Source organism: Crocodylus porosus, unplaced genomic scaffold, assembly GCF_001723895.1.
Source record: "Crocodylus porosus isolate Cpor-Errol unplaced genomic scaffold, CroPor_comp1, whole genome shotgun sequence".
In the NCBI taxonomy this organism is placed as follows: Eukaryota; Metazoa; Chordata; order Crocodylia; family Crocodylidae; genus Crocodylus; species Crocodylus porosus.
Genome location: NW_017728921.1, coordinates 1,469,318 through 1,490,702, shown reverse-complemented (window position 1 = coordinate 1,490,702; position 21,385 = coordinate 1,469,318). Strand labels below are relative to the sequence as shown.

At 47.1% G+C, this 21,385-nt stretch overlaps 1 protein-coding gene across 1 annotated transcript in view; it reads left to right on the top strand.

Annotated features, from left to right (window-relative positions):
- The window catches only part of GRK3 (G protein-coupled receptor kinase 3), a 74,494-nt gene extending 57,775 nt beyond the window's left edge, over positions 1-16,719 (top strand). Inside the window, exons 16-21 of the mRNA XM_019539370.1 lie at positions 912-978; positions 1,462-1,557; positions 5,192-5,354; positions 6,989-7,125; positions 8,500-8,613; positions 9,191-16,719. Coding sequence (XP_019394915.1) covers positions 912-978; positions 1,462-1,557; positions 5,192-5,354; positions 6,989-7,125; positions 8,500-8,613; positions 9,191-9,352 — 739 coding nt within the window. The 3' untranslated portion in view covers positions 9,353-16,719. The remainder of the gene's footprint in view (positions 1-911; positions 979-1,461; positions 1,558-5,191; positions 5,355-6,988; positions 7,126-8,499; positions 8,614-9,190) is intronic.
- The last annotated feature ends 4,666 nt before the right edge of the window (positions 16,720-21,385 follow it).

Genomic DNA, 21,385 nt, shown 5'->3' with positions numbered 1-21,385 from the left:
GTTGGCTATCTTCCGGTCATCTGGCACTTGGCCCGAGCACCACGAGCGCTTGTAAAGCCGTGCCAAGGGCCCTGCAATAACCCCAGCTAGCTCCCTCAACACTCCGGGGTGGAGAGCATCTGGACCCGCTGACTTGAACACATCCAGCCCCTCCAGAAGCTCTCCAACTCGGTCCTTCCCAACCCGAGGTCTGGAGGCGTTCCCCTCGAGTCCGTCTTGCATCACAGCGGCGAAGTCCCGGTCCCTGCCCAAGAAAACGGAGGTGAAGAATTGGTTAAAGAGGTCTGCTTTCTCCTCTGGCGCAACTACCAGATTGCCCAGCGTACTTTGCAGGGGCCCCACATTACCCGGTGCCTTCTTCATCCTCCCTGTATATTTGAAAAAGGACTTTTTATTATACTTGATCTTGGATGCTAGTCCTAGCTCTGTGTCCGCCTTAGCTTTCCTGACAGCCCCCCTGCAGGCCCGAGCAGAGGAGGTATACTCCTCGTTGGAGATAGCACTGGGTGTACACTGCCTTTTTGGCAATCGGGCATTCCCAGACACCCTTGGTGAGCCAGGGGGGCTTTCGGGCACTCTTGCCCCCCTTGCTTCTTGTTGGGATGGACTCCCCTTGGGCCCTGAGTATCGTCTCCTTAAGGAAGGACCACTCGTCTTGGACACTGAGTTCCCCTGCCCTCAAGGACTCCAGTGCCTCACCCAGTAGTCTCCTCAACTTGTTGAAGTTGGCCCTCCTAAAGTCTAGGGCTACCGTCTTGCTGCAGGCCCTTGATGTATTTTACTGAGGCTTTGATGGAAACATTCAATCTTTATGCTTCTAATTTAAATCAGTAGTTTAGAAATATGTTTCTGAAATCTGAGAAATCTGTTCTTTTTTGGGTTTTTTGAGCTACTTTTTTTTTCTTTTGCAGTGCACAAGAAGTAAAAGAGCATCCTTTTTTTAAAGGGATTGACTGGCAGCAGGTCTATTTACAAAAGGTAAATACATTAAAAATCCAAACAACTCTTATAATAAAGCAGGAGAAAGAAGGTAAGGAGACTGAGATAAGATAATGGAGCAATTCTCCCTGCCTTGTACCTGGTCTAGCCCATAACATCCATGCTGATTTAAGAGCAACGTTGGTGTAAAATGTGAACATCAGTGTTAGTGAGTGAAGAGCTCTGATACGGAGCACTGTGGTCCCACTTTGCACAGCTTCAAATAACTGCCTGGGAGAATCTTGCCTTATCTTTTAAATCATTTCTGCCCTCTGACTCTCAATAAACAATACTAGGAGATCTTTTGGGTGTCTTTAGAAGATGTTTTGCTGAAGGAATGGTATATACTGAGGAGCCTTTTGGTATTGCCTTTTGGTCTGAAACCCTGTGAAGGACATGTATGAATGCAGAATGAACTGAAATAATGTATGTTAATTGAGAAATTGGCTGTGTAAACTATACCTTCCCACCTTTGACTTGTAGTACCCTCCACCATTGATTCCTCCCCGGGGAGAAGTAAACGCCGCAGATGCATTTGATATTGGCTCCTTTGATGAAGAGGACACAAAAGGCATTAAGGTATATATGGAATATTTTCCCATAAGTTTGTCATCTTTTATACTTTTGGATGGAAGAGTTTGAATGACAGCTTTTGGCAGTCAGTACAGGCTCTAGTTATACTCACGCTTCACTGTAAGGGTGCATATAACTTTGTATACTTCAGTGGGTATGTTCACATGCTTTAGAATCTTAATGATAAATAATAGAGCAAGTTATAGTGAATAAGGGTTTTTTTCCAGGTGTTGGTATATTTGTTTTACATTCTAGGTGGACTGAAGTTCAGTTTCTTTAGCCTCAGGTGAATATAGGTTAATCAGATGGCTAAGTAACTTCAGTTTATAAAGCATTTGGACAAACAGCTTAAGTTTTTCAAATCATGTGTCCATGTTTTACAGCACCAAAAATGCTAGGGTAAGGTTTTCATGCAGCTAGTTCTTGGTATGGAGAAAATACAGTTGCACAACCACACAAGGATTTGTGTGTTCCACGCATCCAGTAGCTATTTCAATAACTTTCCCACCTCTGACACATTCAGGATGAAATTTTCCTCTCTCCTAACCACCATGGCAATTTTATTCTTGGTGCAGTTCTCCCTTGGGTTTCCACAGATACGTTTCTGGGAGATACTGGTGGGAGTTCAGTATATCAAACGAGGATAGAGTATGCAGTAGAGAGTCCATAGGACTCATTAGAGAGAAAAATGTGTCTAGTAGCATGACTGCAACTTAACATTATCTTGTCCATTACAACTTCAGAGCATATTAAGAACGTGAATCCTTCTAACACTCCTGTGAGGTAGGTAATTACCATTGCAACTTCAAAATCAGGACTTCTCAGGTGTCTGAAAGCTGAAAAATGTAGGGGGAGAATTCAGGAGACAGACCAGTATGGATATGGCTTACTTAAATATTTTCCCCCTTTAGCATCTGTTCTCTGCCACTGCGAGACAGGGCTGGGAAAATGGCCTAGGCAGAGCTGTGGTCTGACCCAGTGCAGCATCGCTAAAGTTCTTATGGATCTTCTTAGATGTTAGCATTACAATTAAACTAAAACCTATTTAAACAATGCAAAGGAAAGAAACCTAAAGTTACAATTATTCCATTCTTAATTTCTCATGCTTATCTAATGCAGCACCTAATATACTATTATGTCTTCTGCTCTGAAACCTCCTCAGTTGCTATACATAATGGGAGAACTTAATGCTCAGGTTCAAAGGCATCTCCCCGTCATTATTTTTAACATACTTTTCTTTTATAGCTTGAACTTTATTCTTGTTATTAGAGGAGTGAGTCAGGAGAGAAACTAATTGCTCTAAACTTCCTAAGCAAAAACATATTAACTACCCACAGTGCCTAAAATGGGAGCCTGTCTGTCACTGTCACCTTCTGTAATTACCAGCAGTTGGCATGAGGTGGGTTTTAGATGTTCAGGAAGAAATATGAAGAACAAATAATGTTTTTCTACCTTAGAAGACTCCTCCTGAGCCACCAGTAGTAGTAGTAAATCTCATTTCTGGAAACACAGGTAAATATGATCTTGTGAGGAGCAACTAGGTTGTCCTTTTTAAATATTTGGGGATCTTAAGTTTTCAGCAAGGCATGTATTTGTAAATCAAGCTGCTCTCTCATCACAGTTTATTCTTTGCCTAGGTTGTACATTAGTTATATTTATTCCCTGAGTCATGAGTCAGTGAGTGTTGTAATGTTGTGTGGAGACCTGCTTCTTCAGTTTCCACTTCGGCTAAGACTTTATAGTCCTTTCGTCAGGACTTGAATAGTCTAGTACATCTCAGTCAGGCCCAGAAGAATGAAGGTTTTCAGAAAAACAGCTTTTATAGCTTGCTGAGAAGAATCCAACAGTTTGGATATGAGCTCTCAGTTGTTATATTTCTTTTCCATGGTCTGTGGTGATGAGTACAAGGGAAGTGCCCAAAGGCCCCAGTCAAGAGCAGCGCCTCTTTATCCATCTAATAGCACAACACTGTCTTTGCTCCTGTGATTGTCAGCAAACCAGGCAACAGCTGATAGGATGTTATATAACAGCAGGGCAATCGGGTGCTAGGCAGAGGTCAGTAGAATGCGTTCCAAATTTATATTATCGAGTTCGGTTATTGTTCCTTCTTTTTGCAGCTGGTAATCCTCAGCCTGGCATTAGCTGGGGGGTTTTTGGGGTGTAAGGGAGGGGTTTGGTTGCTTTTTCCCCACAGATCTATTAGACCCTTGGCTGACATGCCCTGCCATAATGATTTTATTTTTGCTTTGCATCAGAACCACTGGGGACGAGCAGCCCCAAGCGCAGACTGTTAGTGCAAGGATACAATGGTCAGGTTTGTCTCTGGGAATCATGTGCTTGGATCCAGGGCTTGTTTTACTTAAATAAAACAGAAGGGAAGTTCCTTCTGCTCTGTTGCAGTTTCATCCCACGGCTTGCTCTCGCTCCTCAGTGGCTTTCCGTACCCCTCACTATTAGCAGCCTCACGTTCAAATTGGCCCTTGTGACATCTCAGAGAAGAGGCCTTTTGTCTGAGAGCCTGCGTGACCCCAAGGGCCTTTGACGTGCATGGGGTCTGCCCATATCCCTTTGGAAATGAGAGCTCTTCTTCCAGGACGAGTTGGCCTGCTGAGCCTTAAATCTATAAGGGTCCTAGCAGGGTGGGGACAGGGCGGGAGGGAACAAGCATGGCTTTCTTTCCTTTCTGCTGGAAAGTCTCGAACCTTGCTGGAGCCCAGGAGTGTGCATGTTCTTTTCAGTCCTCTGCTGCTTGGCTCTAGTCAACATCCTTTGTGGTTAGCAAAGCAAAGTGAGCACCTTACCATGCTTCTCTGAAAGGGAAGTCCAGCTTTTCCAAAGAGGGCTGGAGCAATAAATGAATGGATAGCCAAGTTGAGATGAGGAGTGGAGCATCACTGAAGACTGAGTCTGAAACAGAAAGCACCAATCATCTTTTGGAGGAAAATATATTGGTCGTGCTTAGCTCTGTACTACAGACTCGGTGCCAATGCATTCAGCCCACGAGGTCGCTGTATCAAACCACAAGAGAGTGCTCCTTTTCACGGAGCCAGTAACTTAAGCTGCATTGTGCTGAATGCAACTGAAGTGCAGGAGTTAGTGTGGGAAGGGAGAAGGGCTTTGTGACATGAAAATTAGGTGAAATGAGCAGCTCACATTTACTGTATTTTAAAGGTGAATTATTAGTGATGTGAAGTTACTGTGGAAGCATGGAAAAGCATCTTTGTAGGGAAATTGCCTTTTCATATCAGCTTAGGATCTATTTTTACAGGTTTTTTCTAATCAGAATTTTTCTCTTGAAAGTGCTTTTAAAACCATTTGACATGCAGTTGACACTGATTGTATAACTGTGTTAAGAATTCAGCCGTATAAAATATCTGTTTAAATATAATGGTGACAGAACATGACGGGGCACTATCGAACAAGACTTTCAGACCTATCGTGCCAAACAGTTTTTACTTGATCATCCCCAAGGAACTAATATTTTGTACCCTGTACAAAACTACAGGCCATCTTTTACTTTAAACAGTGTCAGAATCTGGTCTTTTAAAATGATGTCTAATGTGGCCTTGGAATCATCACGTGTCTCTAGTGAGAGCGGAGCTTACTAAACTCCTCTTTTTATGACATTTTTCTTCCATAGTTGCTTGATAGCGACCAAGAATTGTATAAGAACTTCCCTCTGGTGATATCAGAACGCTGGCAGCAAGAAGTAGCGGAAACCGTCTACGATGCAGTAAATGCAGACACAGATAAAATTGAGGCCAGGAAAAGGGCCAAAAATAAGCAGCTTGGACACGAGGAAGGTAATACATTAAGTAAAACCAGCAGTATGTTCCATGCCTGGTAGTAAGCATGTTCCCAAGGGCACCTTGTTATTTTATATTGTCAGTCATGACCTATCCTTAGCGATCATGCTCTAAATCAGTGGGGGCCAACATTTTTGGGGTGTGCCACAAGTGATCCCTGCACCCTCCTTGAGTGCTACTCTGATCCTCTCTCCTTGCCTGATCTGCTGCTCTGTTTTCTGCTCCCAGTTGTGTGCTCCCTCCCTGATCCATTCTTCTGCTTTGTGTTTTCATTCCTGTGCTTCCTGCCTCGCTTTTTCTGCCGTATCTGCCGCTGTATTGCCTTTCCTGTCCCCAGGCTTGCCACCTGCCATGCCCAGGCTGCCTGTTCCCTTTGTAGCATCCGTGCCTCATCTCTAAGTAGTCCTTTGGATTTCATTAAATTTGATTTATTTATTTGTCATATTTCTATAATAATGAAATCTCTGCTGGCTTCTGAAAATGCTTTGGGGTGTTTTATAAATAGATCATTTGGCCTTTTTCAAACAGCCACAAATAAATACTTTAAAGGCAAGAGAGAGTACTTTGTGGTGCCTTGAGTTGATATCAAGTATAACCTATCTTCAGGTTATCCTGGATTTTAATTTGTGTCAAGGATGGGTATCGTAAATTAAACACCCAGCCATTAAACTAAATGTAATGCCTTGCCTGGCATACCATGGTCTGATGACTCTACTGGGACGTTTTGTTTGGTAATAGATCCGCTATAGTGGATCCATTATCATTGTCCAGATTGTGCATTGACCTGCATCCGCTCAGCTTTTACTTTGTGCTGAGGATGCATTTTGTCCCAAATTCTCCCTCCCCCTCCTCTACCACCACTTGATTCGTATTGTTTTTGTGTGCTCTCTCAACATAGCTCAAAGCTTTTCCTTTGTGTGTTTTGTTTTATAATCTATAATAAACTATGAGTTATGGCACTGAAACATGGGCATGTTTCTTCATCCAAATGGTGGTGCCAGCAACCCAAGGATTGCTTCCCCCATATGTGCTAAGCAGCAGCCCCAGCAGGCTAGCTCATCACAAGAGCTCTCAACTGGAATTGCTATTAAGTGAGAAAGGTGTCAAAAGCACAGCCACGGTCCCTGCCCTACAGTGTGTTATCTGCAGCCTTCTGTTTGTATTGTCTTCTGATAAATTCTTAATTGAGTCAGGGGTGGGGAAAGTAATATCAAATTGAAGAAGTCTTTTTTGACACTTGAAGTCAAGCAGAGGAGTCCTGTTGCAAGCCTGCAAGCTTGTCCAGATAGGTTGCTATGCAAGATTTTGCAGTTCATGCTTTCAACTAGGAATCAGATGTCTTCTTGAACAGAGCCAGGTTCTGTTCTCAGTTACTCTAGTACAGTCGCATTGACCTTAGATGTAATTGAGAGCAGAATGGGTCAGTGTGTGTGTGTGTGTGTGTGTGTGTGTGTGTGTGTGTAATAACTAGAAAGCGACAGGGGACTTGCTCCAGAGAGTAGTGGGTGTATGCAATTTTTTGTCAAGAGGTTTTGAAAAGGATGAGTAGGCTTTTTCTGAACATGTCCTATTTCTAGAGTGCTCTGTATTGTAGCTTAACTTGCCATAATGACATTTTTATTTTATCTCAGATTATGCACTAGGGAAGGACTGTATTATGCATGGGTACATGCTAAAATTGGGGAATCCCTTTTTGACTCAGTGGCAACGCCGTTACTTTTACCTCTTTCCAAACCGACTTGAATGGCGAGGAGAAGGAGAATCTCGGGTAAGTGTAATTACTTGCTGATATTGTTGTCAGGAGGTATCAGAGGCAGGCAGGCAGTGTAGGCTAGACCTGCAAGTCCGCACGCAGCCACATGTCCCATGGAAGTCAGTGAATTTTGCCTGAGTAACTCGTGATGGCAATATGCTCGGACCTTTGCTCACACTGGGTGGATCTACACAAGCCTAATAACACTGCTCAGTAGTGTAGCTCAGTGGTTAAAAACTGTGCTAATAGCTTACTGCTTAATGTTATTAGGCTAATGCTCAGTGTCACAAAATAACTGTGCCAGTGCTACTGTGCAGTAACTCTTGTTACTGCTCCTTTAGTTAGTACTTCATTAAGCAAGTACTAAACTAAACGTGCAGTGACTGTGGCGTGTCAGTGAACGTGTAGACGTGCCCACTGAGTACCGTTTGAGTAGAGTGTTATTGTGTTAGGTGGTTGCGTCAGTTCTAAGAGCTATAAAATTGACTTTGCAAAATCATTTTTTTAAAGAATTTGGTAGTTCATGATGATGTTGTTTTTCATTTAGGATCTCTGGTGTATATATCCAAAAAAACCATAAACTGGTAAGGTGATAGAAACTCTATAGCATTTGACTTCAAAGGAAATGCTATAGTACCTGTAGATCAGTCCACTTGTGATCTTGTTCTAGGGATGTCATCTCTGTATTTAGTTATGTTACTTCTTGAGACTTTGAACTCATTGTTCTTGCATCGCAGCACTGAGTGAAAACTTTTATACAAAGCCTCTTGTAGGCGTACATATAGATATGTAGTGTTCTTGTATTCCCCTTCAGCACTCGGCTAGTGTCAAGATTATTTAACAGTAGATGAAAATGTTTTGCACAAATAGTGTTTAGGAAGTAAATAATATGAAATGTAATTGTGTTTTTTGGGGGAACGTTTTTTTCCCCATAAGAACCTAATCAGTGCCAGATTGGGTCAGAGCGAGGGTTCGTCCAGCTCGGTATCCTGTCTCTGACAGATGAAGGAGTGGATACTTTAGAGGGAGATCATTGAACCCGATACATGTATTGAGTGATCTTTCCCCTGTTCATTATCCTCCCTGGTGTCCACTGTCATGGGCTTAGATGTCAAAGGAAACATCTCTCTTTTATAGCATCTAGTCATGCTGTTATAATTTGCTCTTTGGAGTATATTTATCTCTACTTATACAAGCAAATTGATTACTTCATTTCATTGAGTCCATTCTCTTGCTATTTTTAGTCACTGTATCAGTCACTAAAAACTAAGGGCCAAATCCATTTAGATAGGTTAGTAACTATTCACAGGGCTAGTCTAAATGAATTAGGATTCTGTTGGCCAACAGTTTCAAGGTGTAATTCTGCTTTATTTTTGCAATGTACTTTAGCAAAATCTACTGACAATGGAGCAAATAGTATCAGTGGAAGAAACTCAGATTAAAGATAAGAAATGCATCTTGCTGAGAATTAAAGGTGGAAAGCAGTTTGTCCTGCAGTGTGAGGTGAGACACCTGTTATGTTCAGTGGCTGTTAAAGAAGTTTCATGTGCAGATGATAAATTTAGCAGACAGATGTCCGGGGGCCATCATGATGTGGAAACTTGGGAAGTTTTTGCTGTGCTGTATCTGAGAATTGGGTGAGAGATGACCGCCCTGGGGTAACACAGCACACCTGAAATCATAGATTTCAAAGGGACTGGGGTCATTTTATTTACTGATAGTGCTTAAATTTTCAGAATTGCCGACCTGCCTGAGAAATCGAAGGCTTGCCCACACGTACAAGTGAATTGGTTGGCAATTAGAGCCAGGTGCTTACCATGATTTTAAAGAAGCTGGGCATTCTTCAGCCAGCATTTAACAGCTTTGGTTGCTACCACTTGTCTGGGCTTGACTAAGTGACTTAAAGCTGGAAGGCTTTAAGTATTGGTATATTACCAATGTGCTGAGCAATTCATTTTCCAAAAAACCTCCATAAAGCAGGTTGTTTAAAATACTTATATAGGAAGGGGGGGGGGCAATTAATATTTCCTAACCTCGGGGGCGATTGTGAAGTCCCTAACAACATGGGTGTCTCTTTCAGAGTGATCCAGAGTTTGTTCAGTGGAAAAAAGAGCTCACGGAAGCTTTTACTGAGGCACAAAGGCTGCTACGTCGGGCACCAAAGTTTCTCAATAAATCTCGTTCCACTGTGGTGGAGCTCTCCAAACCACCACTCAGCCACAGGAATAGCAACGGTCTGTAGAAGGGAGAAGAGAACAGCGTTCACTTAAGGAAATTTACTCTGTCCCTGTGTGTGAGGTCTACGGTGTCATTTTTGGTTCCTCTGTACAATTCCTGAAGCAGGATGTACCTAGAAGACTGGGATGTTTACAGCATGGGATGATGTCGGGACTCTTTTTCATGGAGCTTATGAAGCTGAAGCAATGACAAGGTGAATGTGCCCTCATAACAGTTGTCAGTTGTAGAGCCTGCTTCTCATCCCCATGCATTATTGCACCCTGGCGGTGTTGAAAGTGGTGTGTTATCCTAGAACCTCCTAGACGGAAGGAAGATACTGTTTTCTTTGCAATACCCTGGTTTTGGTATATACCAGACCTGGAAACTAAAATGGTTGCTACTTGTTATCATTTACATTTTTATGTCACTGTTGACATATCCCCAGACATTGGAAGGAACTGCAAACTTGCCGTGTTGGATAACATGTAATCTTATGTGTTGCCGTGTTCTTTCCAACCACCACTGCTGACTTTAATATAACCTTGCTCCGTCCTGCTGGTGATCAACAGTGTGACTCTTACGCACTTCTGAGTACTGAATTCTAACTGTCCTGTGGTTTAAATGTTGTTATAACTTCATGGAAATGTTGAACCCAGATTATTCACTTGGTTTGTTGTACTCACGAATAGTAGCTACCACCATTTTGCTGCTTCTACGTATATGCAGTACTATAACTGACACAATAGAGTAATAATTGGTGAAGAGGTAGCTTCATCTAGTGCTCTGTTGTATATATTGACTATTTCAGCACAGTTTTTAAAGAGCAGATTCCTTTTGACAAGTTTACAGTGAATACAAAGACGGTTCTTTTCCATTTCAGGTGAATTGCACTTTTTAAAAAAAAGAATATTCCAATTCAGTGCATATTAGTGCATGTTCTAGGGTAAAATATGTGAGGGCCTTGGTACGTATTCTTCTGGGTCACTCTTCAGTTACTGAACTTGTGTATCCTTCTTTTACACACACACACGCACGCGCGCGCACACCATGTAAACAGTGCGTTCTCATAGCATAGTTATTGCAGACCTTCATTTTAGCCAAGTTCAGAAGATTCGTGTGCATGTCAGGTGGCTTGGCTGCACAAAAACGGTCTGATTTCCCTCTGCAGGGAATTCAAAACATTCACATTGAAAACAGCCTGAGAATGTTGAGGATGGAGCTGACGAGAGGTGAGCTGATACATGCCGGTTTTATGTCAGTTCTCCTTAGTTTGCCGTTCGTGTGTCACGTGGAAACTGATATGTCATGCAAGACCAAGCGTAATGTTTAACTGTTAGCTTCAAACATTTCAGGCCAATTTCTGCCCTGTTATGCATACTGTGAATCTCATTGATTATAATGGGTTTGCAGGAGGTGCGTATTTCAGAGCTGAATGGGAGCTTAGAGCTAATTCTGTATTGCACAGTATTTTACTGTGGACTGCAACACTCAGAAAAGTCAGTGGGAATTGCATCTGTGTAAATAGGATTTCTGCCAACAGTCTGTTTCGCTCATCTCTTCTGACCAAGTGTATTTCCAATTTGTTAGTCAGTCACAGAACTTCAGTATTGAGGGGGGGGTTTCAGATTAAAGTAGCTGTCTTTTTAAAATTAAAAAGATTCCTCCGTTTCTCCTGAGCATATTTGTAAATTGGATGTCTTCCCTACAAAAAGTGGGAATGGCTTAGCTGTCTGCTATGGCATGGGCTTTGACAACAGTGCAAACCATTTGATACTTGTACCTTGGTTTGGTGTGAAAAGGGACTCAAGTTTTGAGAGAGGCCGTGTGCCTGGCAGTTGATATTTTCTGTAAAGGATATTACAAATTATTTTTCTTGCAGTACCTTTTAAAATAAGCACCACATTCTGTTGTCATGTACTGATTAGTAATGTTCAGAGTCCAGGTGTGTTTCCATGAGCCGCAATTGTGTTATCGTCCTAAACTCAGAAAAGGAGATTCCTCCTCGGTGTGGAGAGGCAGTTGTTTAATTTATGATGGCACCTACTGTACGTTGGGTTTTTTTAAGCTTTTGCAAGAATGCGATATAATATGCTTATGCTTTTTGTTTTATGTTTTGAATGAAAGGAAAGCTCAAATGATGGTAAAACCACTCTTGCAGTCCTCAGATGACCTGGTACTCCATTCATATTTTTTTTAGTTCAAGATCTGTTCCATTTGCTGTCTCGAACTATTTTCCATAGCTGAATTTTTCGCCAAAAAAATCCTGTGGGAATATTTGTGGATCTATGAAACTATTTCATAATAAATTCTAGAATGAAGGTTTTTGTACATACAAGGAAGGTATATTTGCAGGTAAAAAGCTGTGCCTCAAAAACCTTGATTTCTACAAGTCAAGGTTTTGTAATTGCTTGCAGAAATATCTTGAATCTAAACTGACATTATAAAATGGAGTTGGGCTGACACTTGAGCACGTGTGTAGTTTTGTACATGATCACCTCAGTTTTGTAAGCTATTATTTGAAAGATCTGGATTTAGATTTTTAAAATGGCAGCTAAAATCTACTGTTGTCTAATACTCATGACATTCCCTTTCCTAATTGCTGATAGGAATCAAGTTTTAATATAAATGTAACACTTCTTATTTTGACTTTTTCCTGGGAATAGTAATATGAGTTACTGAAGGTTTGCCTTTGCACTCATCCCAGTGTCTTAGTTCAGCCATCAGGCTAAAGGAAAGAACAGTTATCCCACACTTCCTTCTGTTCGTGGTGTTACTCACAAATGACAGTGAGATGCCAAAAGCTTCAAACCGAATTTTCAGCTGCAGAGAGAGACTTTAAATCCTACAGTTCCCAAACCAGAGATCAGGCATCACATTTAACTGCAATTTCAGATACCAAATTCAAGATACAACGTCTTCATGGGACAAGCAATCTTCATGGAATTGCTGTTTTTTCATGGAGTCTATAAAATGCATAAAGAAAACCTTGCTAACTTTGAAAATGTACAATAAGACTTGGCATGGTGTTTCACACTTATCACCTTTGTACACTCAGCAAGTTTTGGAAAAAAAAATTCAGGGAACAAAAAATAAAAGCTGCTTTCACTAAGAAAACTAAATTAAATATTAAGCACAGCTTTTTATGTCGTTTATCTGCAAAGCTTGATGTATATATATTTTTTCTTATCTCTAGGGTAGATTTTTGTTGTAAGCATTCACAAGCTAATGGTTTCGTTTTTCTTGTAAAGCACAGAAATGCAGTCTGCACAGTGTCAGGTCCCATCCTGATTATATACAGGCCCCGCACTGGGAAGACTTTGCAACAATTCTCCATAATTCATTCTGACATACGAGGTGGTAAACTTCCACGTTCGCAAATTGAATTAAGCACGAGTAGTGTGATCAGAGCTGGTCACATGATTAATGCCTAGCCAGTGTGCAAGTTTCAAAGGATCCAGACCCATAGAGACCTAGAGATCTTCCATAATTACCTTTAGAAGACTTGTAGCTCAATCCTGTATTCCTCAGTCAGTCCGTTTGGCACTGTGAAGGATACGTCAGTCCTTCCTATTGACTGTTGTGAGCTGAAGTCCTGATTCAGGACAGCAATTAAAGCATTTGGTTAGGTTGGTGGGATGTAACCACATGCTTTATAGGCCTTCCTCAGCAGAGGAGCGGGCCCTGAATCAGAACCAGAATGCCGTTCAAGCGCAGCATCCATCATTCGTGCAGAAAGGAAAAGCCTAACTGTGCAAAGGGGGCAGTGCCCGGTTGGCATTCACTAGGAGCTGAGCAGTATTTCAGTGGGCACCCCCCAACAAGGCTTTATGGTGCCAACACCTTAAATGAAGGGCATTTTATTATGCAAATCTGGTAAGTACTTGAGTTCAAACTTGTGAGACCATTGGAAGAACTTTAACGGTGTTTTCATTCCTGTGCCCTGATGTAGGTCATCCCTGCAGCTAATTGTTTTCATTTGAATCCTTCTTTACAGAAATGGCGCTCGACTGTCATTTCATTATTGCGCTAGTGCAGGTAGGTCCAAGGCTGCAGTCCAATAAACTGCTTCTAATAATACTGTCTGACAAGGGAGCTAATCTCGAAAACTATTTGAATCCCTTTATGTTTGCTGGGCGCTGGATCCAACACTCTCAGAAGCCTGTGTGTATTCACTCAGGCTCTAAACCTTTGCACGCAAGGTTTGCAGTTTGCGAGAGTTAGCTGGATGAATGCACGGGTAGACCAGGCTGTTCTTGTACATGGACCTGCCCCCAGCACTGGGCTCAAGAAACAGAGCTTGGTCTAGGCAGCATCAAGTTTCCTCTACCTTTGGTGACTCTCCACTAGTGAAATGACGGCAGCCTCTCTTCTCTTCTCCCATTTTTCTGGAAGGAAAAATAAAATAACAAGGTATTTTCCACTTGCCAGTTCATTTTTTTTTAAATAAATGCAGCTATTGGCACAGTCCTGTACATTGGAAACCCAGTGCATTTTGCACCAAAACAAAGAAATCTGTTCATATGCGCCAAGACCCTCTAAGCGCATAGCCCTGATTCCATGGAAGCTGCGCTACTGATTGAAATCAGGGCTGGGCCAACCCTGCGCTGCATAAAGTGATTCACATACTTGCATTTTTCAGGGACCTGAAGTGTTAGTGAGTCATTCGTGGAGGGAGACATACCTGGAGCTCTCTGTGCGTTGCTGTTTTCTTTTCCCCTGCTCACACTAAATCCTAGCATGCAACTCTGCTACGTTTAAAATCCTGCAGACAGATACAAAACCTGATTTGGTTTTCCACACAGCCAGATTTTGATGATAAGTTGCCTTTATGTGAAATATCCGCGTTCTGAATGCATATGGGGGAAGAATTATTTTCAACTCTACAGTGGAAAGTAAAGAGTTTGAATTGTGCTGATTAATATAGGAAATGAGTCAATAGTTCTACAAACTAAAAAAGATGTTATTTTGAAAAGGTATAGTATTAATTTTTAGTATTGCACAAAATGGGGGAGGGGGAAATCTAAGATATATAGAAAAATATGTATATCCAAATGTCTGCTCAAATTCAAAACGATTTAATTTTGTTTCTTGTTGATTTATATTCCACGATGTACATATTTATATGAATGATCTTTTGATTGAACATTGCCTGTTTTAATACTATTGTTAAATTGTATTTTTATTTTGTGTTAAACTAATCATCACAGACTCAGCTTTATTTTGTTTAATGTAAAGGTTGCTAAGCTATGTAGGTATAAAACCAAGAATTCTATTTTAACAAAAAGAAAAAGACAAAACGTTTTATATTATTTATTAAATCCATATGTTTCTTCGACTTCTGACATTCCATGAAATTCCTGCTCCTTATCTGTACAGCTTGTTGTTTCAAAAGATGGCAGTTCCTTTCAAATAGGTTTGAAAAGCTTTATTCTGTTTTTCAGAAAGAAAGTTGAATTAATTTGGGTAACACCCTGCCCACTTTCTGGCTGTGCCCGAGATCACCTGTTTATCGTGGTGCTCTGTGAAGGAAGCGTAGAAACGTCTTTGTAAATGAAACCCATCGACTTTGTTGGCATGCTAGGGTGCCTCGTTTGGTCATGACCACTCAGTCAGTGAGTTGGGGAAAGGGATCAGACGTGAGTACAGGCACGAGAAGGCTTGCCCTGGCGGGGTTCTCGCAGCCTTTTTAGGATCGGCACTTTTCATGGAAAAGCAGTGAGCGGTTATAAATGTCCCAGTCCAGAAAATAGGACTTGTTTTGTCCATAATGTTTAGGCCGTTCAATCAGGAAACCGAGATGGCACCGTGAGACATCGGTGGCCAGTCAGACTGTGTCTGAGGAGCTTCCCTGCGCAGCCGGCCACTGCCAGGCCCGTGCGCTGCTTCGTTCCCACCAAAACCTTCAAAATAGCCTTTTAATTGTATTTCAGTGGCACCTGTTGGCTTTAGGGGGTGGCCTCGACTGCAGAGCCCGTCCCAGGGCCAGCGGGCAGGTTGCAGGCGTCTGCCCTAAATATTCGTTGACCCGCTGGGAGTGGTGGAGAAAGCTGGAAGTTCACCTATTCCTGCTGGCTCAGTAACAAACGGAAAGGAGACCTAAACTTGTGGGATGAATCATTTGCTAAAAATAATTTACCCACCTCTAATTGGGATATCTGCGCTTCGACAAATAGGTCGTAACAAGGGCTTTTAATCTGTGCACGTTGTGAAGCCAAAAGTGCACAGGCTTCAGCGTTTAATTAAAAAGCTTGCTGCTGATGGGGAACTGCTTTTATTTGTCGCTGGGGTTAAGCCTCCTCTTCTCATAGATGTGCTCTCTGAAGTGCTTTATTTTAAGTGGGTGCCAGCACAGTGTCAAGGCAACTGCCTCTTGGTTTTTTGTTTTCTAATTTTGCCTGATGGTTTTGGGTTGGTTTTGTGGGTTTTTTTGCATTCTCATGCTTATTTGTCTGTAGTTTATTTCTGTGGCCAGCAGGGAAACGGGACAGGAGTGGTCCTGCCCAAGAGCATCAGTGGAGATAGAGACTAGGCCAATATAGAGGAGGCACCAGTGTCCTCCTAAAACTACTATGAAGCACTCTCTTAAATATGTCCTGAGGCTGATCGAGTACGTCTTTAAAACAATACCTGGAGCCTGGGTTTTTGAAGTCTGAGACTGAAGGGCAGAGCAAACTCTTGGCATCCGAGTTTTCCTGATTTATTTATTTCCATTCTGGTTTGTCAGACTGAAGAATAGGGAGCAAGGTGCAGGGGATGGGGCTGTACCCCCGAGTCCAGCAAAGCGCCGCCTGTCCCGGCGTGTCTGTTTTTTTTTCTTGGTGATTGAGAGAGAGCTGAGCAGGTCCAATGATACAGAGCAAATAAAACCAGCCTTGAAAAACAGAATAAAGCAAGAACTTCCTGCGAGAGGCATTTTTTTTTTTACTCATATTTTTGGTGACTTAATTCAGCCTTTCAAAAGCAACAGCGCGGGAGCAGTTTTATGTTAATAGCAACTCGTGATTAAAAAAAAAAAAAAAAGAACGAACCTGTTTTCAATGTGTAATTTAATGGTAAGAAAAGCCAGTATTTGTAAATAACTTTAGATATTGTATCTATGAGGAACATGATTTGTTTTATGTACTTTGCTCTTTTCATATTTATTGTGCGGAAGAGGGTTTTATACCTCATCAATATACTACTAGTGCACGTTTGAAGTAGTATCTTTCAGAGACTGTGTGCAGAGTTTACAGTCCTCAGCAGTTTCTGTGATGTGCCACCTTTAGTTAATTCTACCATTTTTATTTTATTTTATTTTTTAAATGAGACTTATTTTGGAACAGCGAAGCTGCTTCTGTGTGTTGGTCAACTGCTCTCATACAAAGAGACTTACAATAAAAAAAAAATCATGTGCGCGTGCTCTGGTCCTTCATTTTTTCTCTCTCTGAGCGAGGCCGTTGGGCATCCCGGACGGGGCAGGCTGGCTTGCTGGGACGCGGGCGCCTCGGTTCAGGTAGGTGTCTCCTGAGCTGAGAGCGTGTCCGAAGCACCTTCTCCTAAGGAAAGATGGCTCGGGTGGAAAGAACGGGGGATTGTTATTGATGGTAGTATCAGTGCGGTGAGGCCTCGCTTCCCAGGGAAAGGAGACTCCTTGCACCTCGTGAACGGAGCCCCCTTCCCAGGCTCGCAGAGGCTGCCGAGTTGGAGCCGGCCTGGCACCGGAGCTCTTCCCCTCGCCGGCCTGTCCTGCTTCCCCTGGAGCCGGCAGCCTTTCTCTCCGGGTGATGCCTGGGGCTTTCTTCCAGGGAGGGAGCTTCCTGTCCCCACCAGCCCAGAGAGGTCCCTCCTGCGTGGCGGGTGCAGGAGACGGCCCCTTTGCCCTCGGTGCAAGGGGGCTGCTTTCCGCCCGCCCCTCTCCCAGTTGTCCCCCTTTGCCAAGTGCCAGGCGCCCTCAGCATCCCTGGCGCTGGCTTTACGGTCGCTCTGCAGCGGTGCTGAGGCCAGCCCGGGCACTGTCTGCGCGGAGCGAGGCCGTGCCAGGGCCCAAAGGGCTGGGCCAGTACCCGGTGTCTGGATGGAGATCTAGCTGGTGCCGCTGATGCCGGTTGGGCTTGCACCCAGGTCCCTGGAGGTACTGGGACCTGCCTGGGGCCTTACCCCGAAGCTTGCCCCAGGCAGGCGCGTGGGAGCAGGTGGTTGCAGCGGGAGACCTGGAGCGGGTCTGATAACGAGCGCCACGGAGCAGGGAAGGGAGGACACGTCTGCCCCAGAGGGGGAAGAGCGTTTAGCCTGTATCCCCTGGGCTGCTCGGCGCTGCCGCGGTGCCTGCCCCCTCCCGGCTCGTCCAGACGTGGGACCCGGGCTCCGCGCTGGAGCCGCCCGCACGACGGGCTGCCCGGGCCGTCCTGCCAGCTGGCGCCATCCTTCAAAGCGCGGCGGCAGCTGCTTCGGGAGCAGGGGCAGGCAGGCCCGGGCCGCGCTGCGGGGGCACCGGCCCTCCGGCCACCAGAGACGCTTCTTCGGTGCTGCCAGCCCGCACTTCGTGCTTATGCAAACCGCTGTCCTGCTTCCGAAGGGGCCAGAGCCTAGCTCGGCCCCCGCAGCTGAGACCTGGCTTTCGTTCACCCAGGCCTTGCCGCTCGGAGACCCGCCTGCAGACCCTGGCACGGATGCGGCCGCGTGCCACCCACGTGGTGTCTCTGGCCCAGTGGCAGCTCTTGGGGCTGGAGGGGTCCCAGGTCTGATGCTGGTGCTGCACCCTGTGTTTCGGGTGGACGAAGCCGTTCCAGCGGACGTTGTTTTCCCATCGGGGGAGGCGGCACTTGGAGCGGGAAAGCCCGTCTCCGTTTCCCTGCTGCAGCTGCTGTTCCTCTTCCTTTCATCTCTGGCTTTTTATTCTGTTTTTGCAAGCACGAGATAGCAGAGGGACGGATGCCCTCTCCTCCCCGCCACCCGTCCGCCCGCTTTGCCCAGGCGCTGAGGCTTGGCTTCTCCCGGAGTTTTCTCCAGCAACGCGTACGTTCAAGTTCGGCTCATTCACCAACCCCTTTTCCCCGGGCTCTTGCAGGCCGTCCCCCTCAGCCGCAGGTCACCCATGTTTCCTGCATACGAAATCATTGCGTTCGTACAAATGCACGAAGGGTGCAGGCGGCAGAATCGAAGAGCCCTTCGCCTAGGCCATTGCAGCACAGGCCAGGCCGCGGAGACCCGGACCCGGACCCGGACCCGAACCTGCCGTGCTCCCGCGCCGCTCGAGCGGCAGTAAAGCAGAGGCCTGCAATGAGCCAGGCCTCCCCGAAATGGCACGCCTTCCAGCTCTCTGCTTCGAGCGGGCCTGGGAGGTATTTTTAACAAGTGCTTGCGAGGCGCTTGGGACGACTGTCAGCTCTGCGCTGGGGAACTGAAGTCTAATATTCCTGTTTTCTTTTCTTATGAGTAGATCTTTTGAGGCCTCTAGCACAGGGGCTCTGGAAACGTGCAGGCAGCTCTTTGGGGAGGGGATCGGCAGGCGTTGCATTTCACACGCCGCCATCCTTCGGGCAGCCGACGGCACCGGCTGCTTCTCTAGCTCAGCTTTCTGGATGCTCCAGGTGCTTGCACCTGAAATCGGGAACCTGCCGCGCACGTTGAAAACTGCTGCTGATCCAGCTGCTGTTTGGGTGAAAACGGAGATACTGATCCTCTTTCACGGACAAAGCTAACAGCAGCTCCTGGATCCCTGCAAGCCTAGGATCTTGTCCCTTCGCGGTGTTTTCCTCAGGCAGGTTTCAAGATAGTTTCTTTTTTATGTGAAACTATCTCAGGCTTTGCTGGGCAGTGTCTGCACCCCTGGTTCCTTCTCCTCCGGCCAGCGGAGCTCTTCAGTCCGCCGTCCTTTGACGCGGCAGCACCTGGGAGGCCGTTCTCTCGCCGCAGCCAGCATCCCCGCGTCCCAGGGCTCGTGTAACCACGTGCAAAGAAAACGGTGCTGCACGTGGTCCCCGGAGCACTGATCCGAACACGCATCTGGGCCACGCAGTCGCTGCGGCTTGCAGGCGGGGCCGGAGCCAGCGCTCGCCTCCTTGCTTCCGTCGGGCCTGACACCAGGAACCGCGGGCGAGTCGCTCCGGGCGGGCGGCCTGCGTTGCGCCCCGGGACTAATCCTGCCTCCGGAGCTCCTCAAAGAGCTGGTGCTCGTGTTTATCCGGTGTCCCGTGAACCCCGATGTGACCAAGCTGCATCATCCCAGAGTCCCTGGACTTTGTACCGGGGTAGGACGCTGGCAGGGTGCTGAGCGCGCCGGCGCCTCCGCCGAGCTGCCTCCGGGGCCGCGTTCCCCCTCTCCGGGCTCGCTGAGTGGGCTCCGGATGCATTGAGGTTGCTGCATTACCTCGAGGTGATTTTCTTTCCATTGTGGAGCCATGAAATTGCTCTATTTTAAGGTCACGGGCCCATCTGGGGCTGTGAGCTCATCGGTGCTGGGTCAGCCAAGGTCAGAGCTGCTTGCATGGCAGGGAAGCGCCGTGCGCTGCGGATGGAGCAGGCGCTCCGTTGGACTCGGTGTGGAGCTGCCCGGGGGCACCGCTCCCTGTGCAACGAGACGAGAACCGGTGTCTCAGCCGGGGACAACGCGGGGGGCAGCCCCCGTGGTTCTGCTCAACAAGGGCAGAGAAGGGAGTGCGGGCCCAGGCCTCTGGGTGTTGGGACACCTCCCCGCTTGCGCCTGCGAGGGGAGGCACCCTCACCGGGCGCGCGGGGCTGAGCTGGGAGAGGGTTTCTCGGCAGGGCCCGTTCCCCGTCCCGTGCTGCCCCGCGGACCTGGAAGCGAGCAGGGGCTCTTCCTGGATGCGTCTGGGAGCCGTGGCAGGGCCGAGCAGAACGGTGCCCAGGGGATCGGGGCTGGGCAGATTGCATGCACCCCGTAGGGGGTAACGGCGAGGGAATTTGCTTTTTCAGCCCTTTCAGCAGAGGGCGGCAGGCACGCATCCTTTCACCCCGGCATGCCTCTGTGAGCCCCCGCACGCACAAACACGTGTGCAAACACCCCGGAGGCCCGCATCTCCTCCTTTGCTGCGCCCCCTGCTCTGCCTGCACATCTCGGGCTGAGCTTCCGCGGCGTGACCCAGAGGCACCAGCCGGAAGAGCGGCTCTGGGAAGGGGAGAGCCGGCTGCCTGTGCTACGTTGGTAGCTTGCGTGCCTCGTGTTCATGTCCACGGCTGTCCTCGCCATTCACGTTATCTGTGCGTGGCCGCCGCGGTCTCCCTCCACGTGTCCTCGGCCTGTCTCTTCGGTGCGCGCTGTCCTAAGCAAATGAGCCCCCGGGAGGGCAGGGGGAGGGTTGGTGGGGTCTGCAGCATGCATGGGCTCACTCCGGGTGTGCAAATACTTGCACGCATGTGCACGCTGCCTGGAGCTCGCAAGCCTTTGGGCCTCTGTGGTCAGCTGCTGGCCCGTGCAGCACGGGGCCGGGCCCCCTCTGACTTCCGCGTGCGGCCCGGGCCCGCGAGTGCGGCCCGGGCCAGGCTGCAGCCGGCAGCCGGGTTGTGCCGTGCTGCTGGGGCCAAAGCCACGGGCTCTCGCGCCTCTCCTCAGGCCCACGCTCGGACTGACGCCGCAGCGGGACAGAAAGGTGACCCCCCCCCCCAGTGCGGCCTGGGGGGTTTGCTGTCCTCTGCAGCGGGGACTCAACCTCCGCCGGGGATCTCCTGCGCGTCTATTCGCAGCCCTGATCTATGCGCGCACCTGCTGCCGGGGGCCGTGCAGAATCGGCCCCCCCCGCCTGCAGCCCCTGCTCGCCGTCCCGCGGTGCCCGCGCGGCTCCGGCTGCTGACGGCTGGGAAGTGACGGCCCGCGACAGCTGCGGCCCCTGCCCGGGGGCCCGGTGGGGTGGAGCTGGGCTCTCGGCCGTCGCGCCAGGCGCCCGGGGGGAATTCCTCCCGGCACACGAGTCGGGGACGGGGCCCTCCCCGCTCCTCCTCCCCTAGGCCGAGCCCCCCGGTGCAGGGCAGCGGCCTCGGGGCGCCCCCCTGGGGGTGCCGCACCAGAGCGCCAGGGGCTGCACGGACGCGGGCCCCTAGCCCGAGCCCCCCGGGGCGCCCC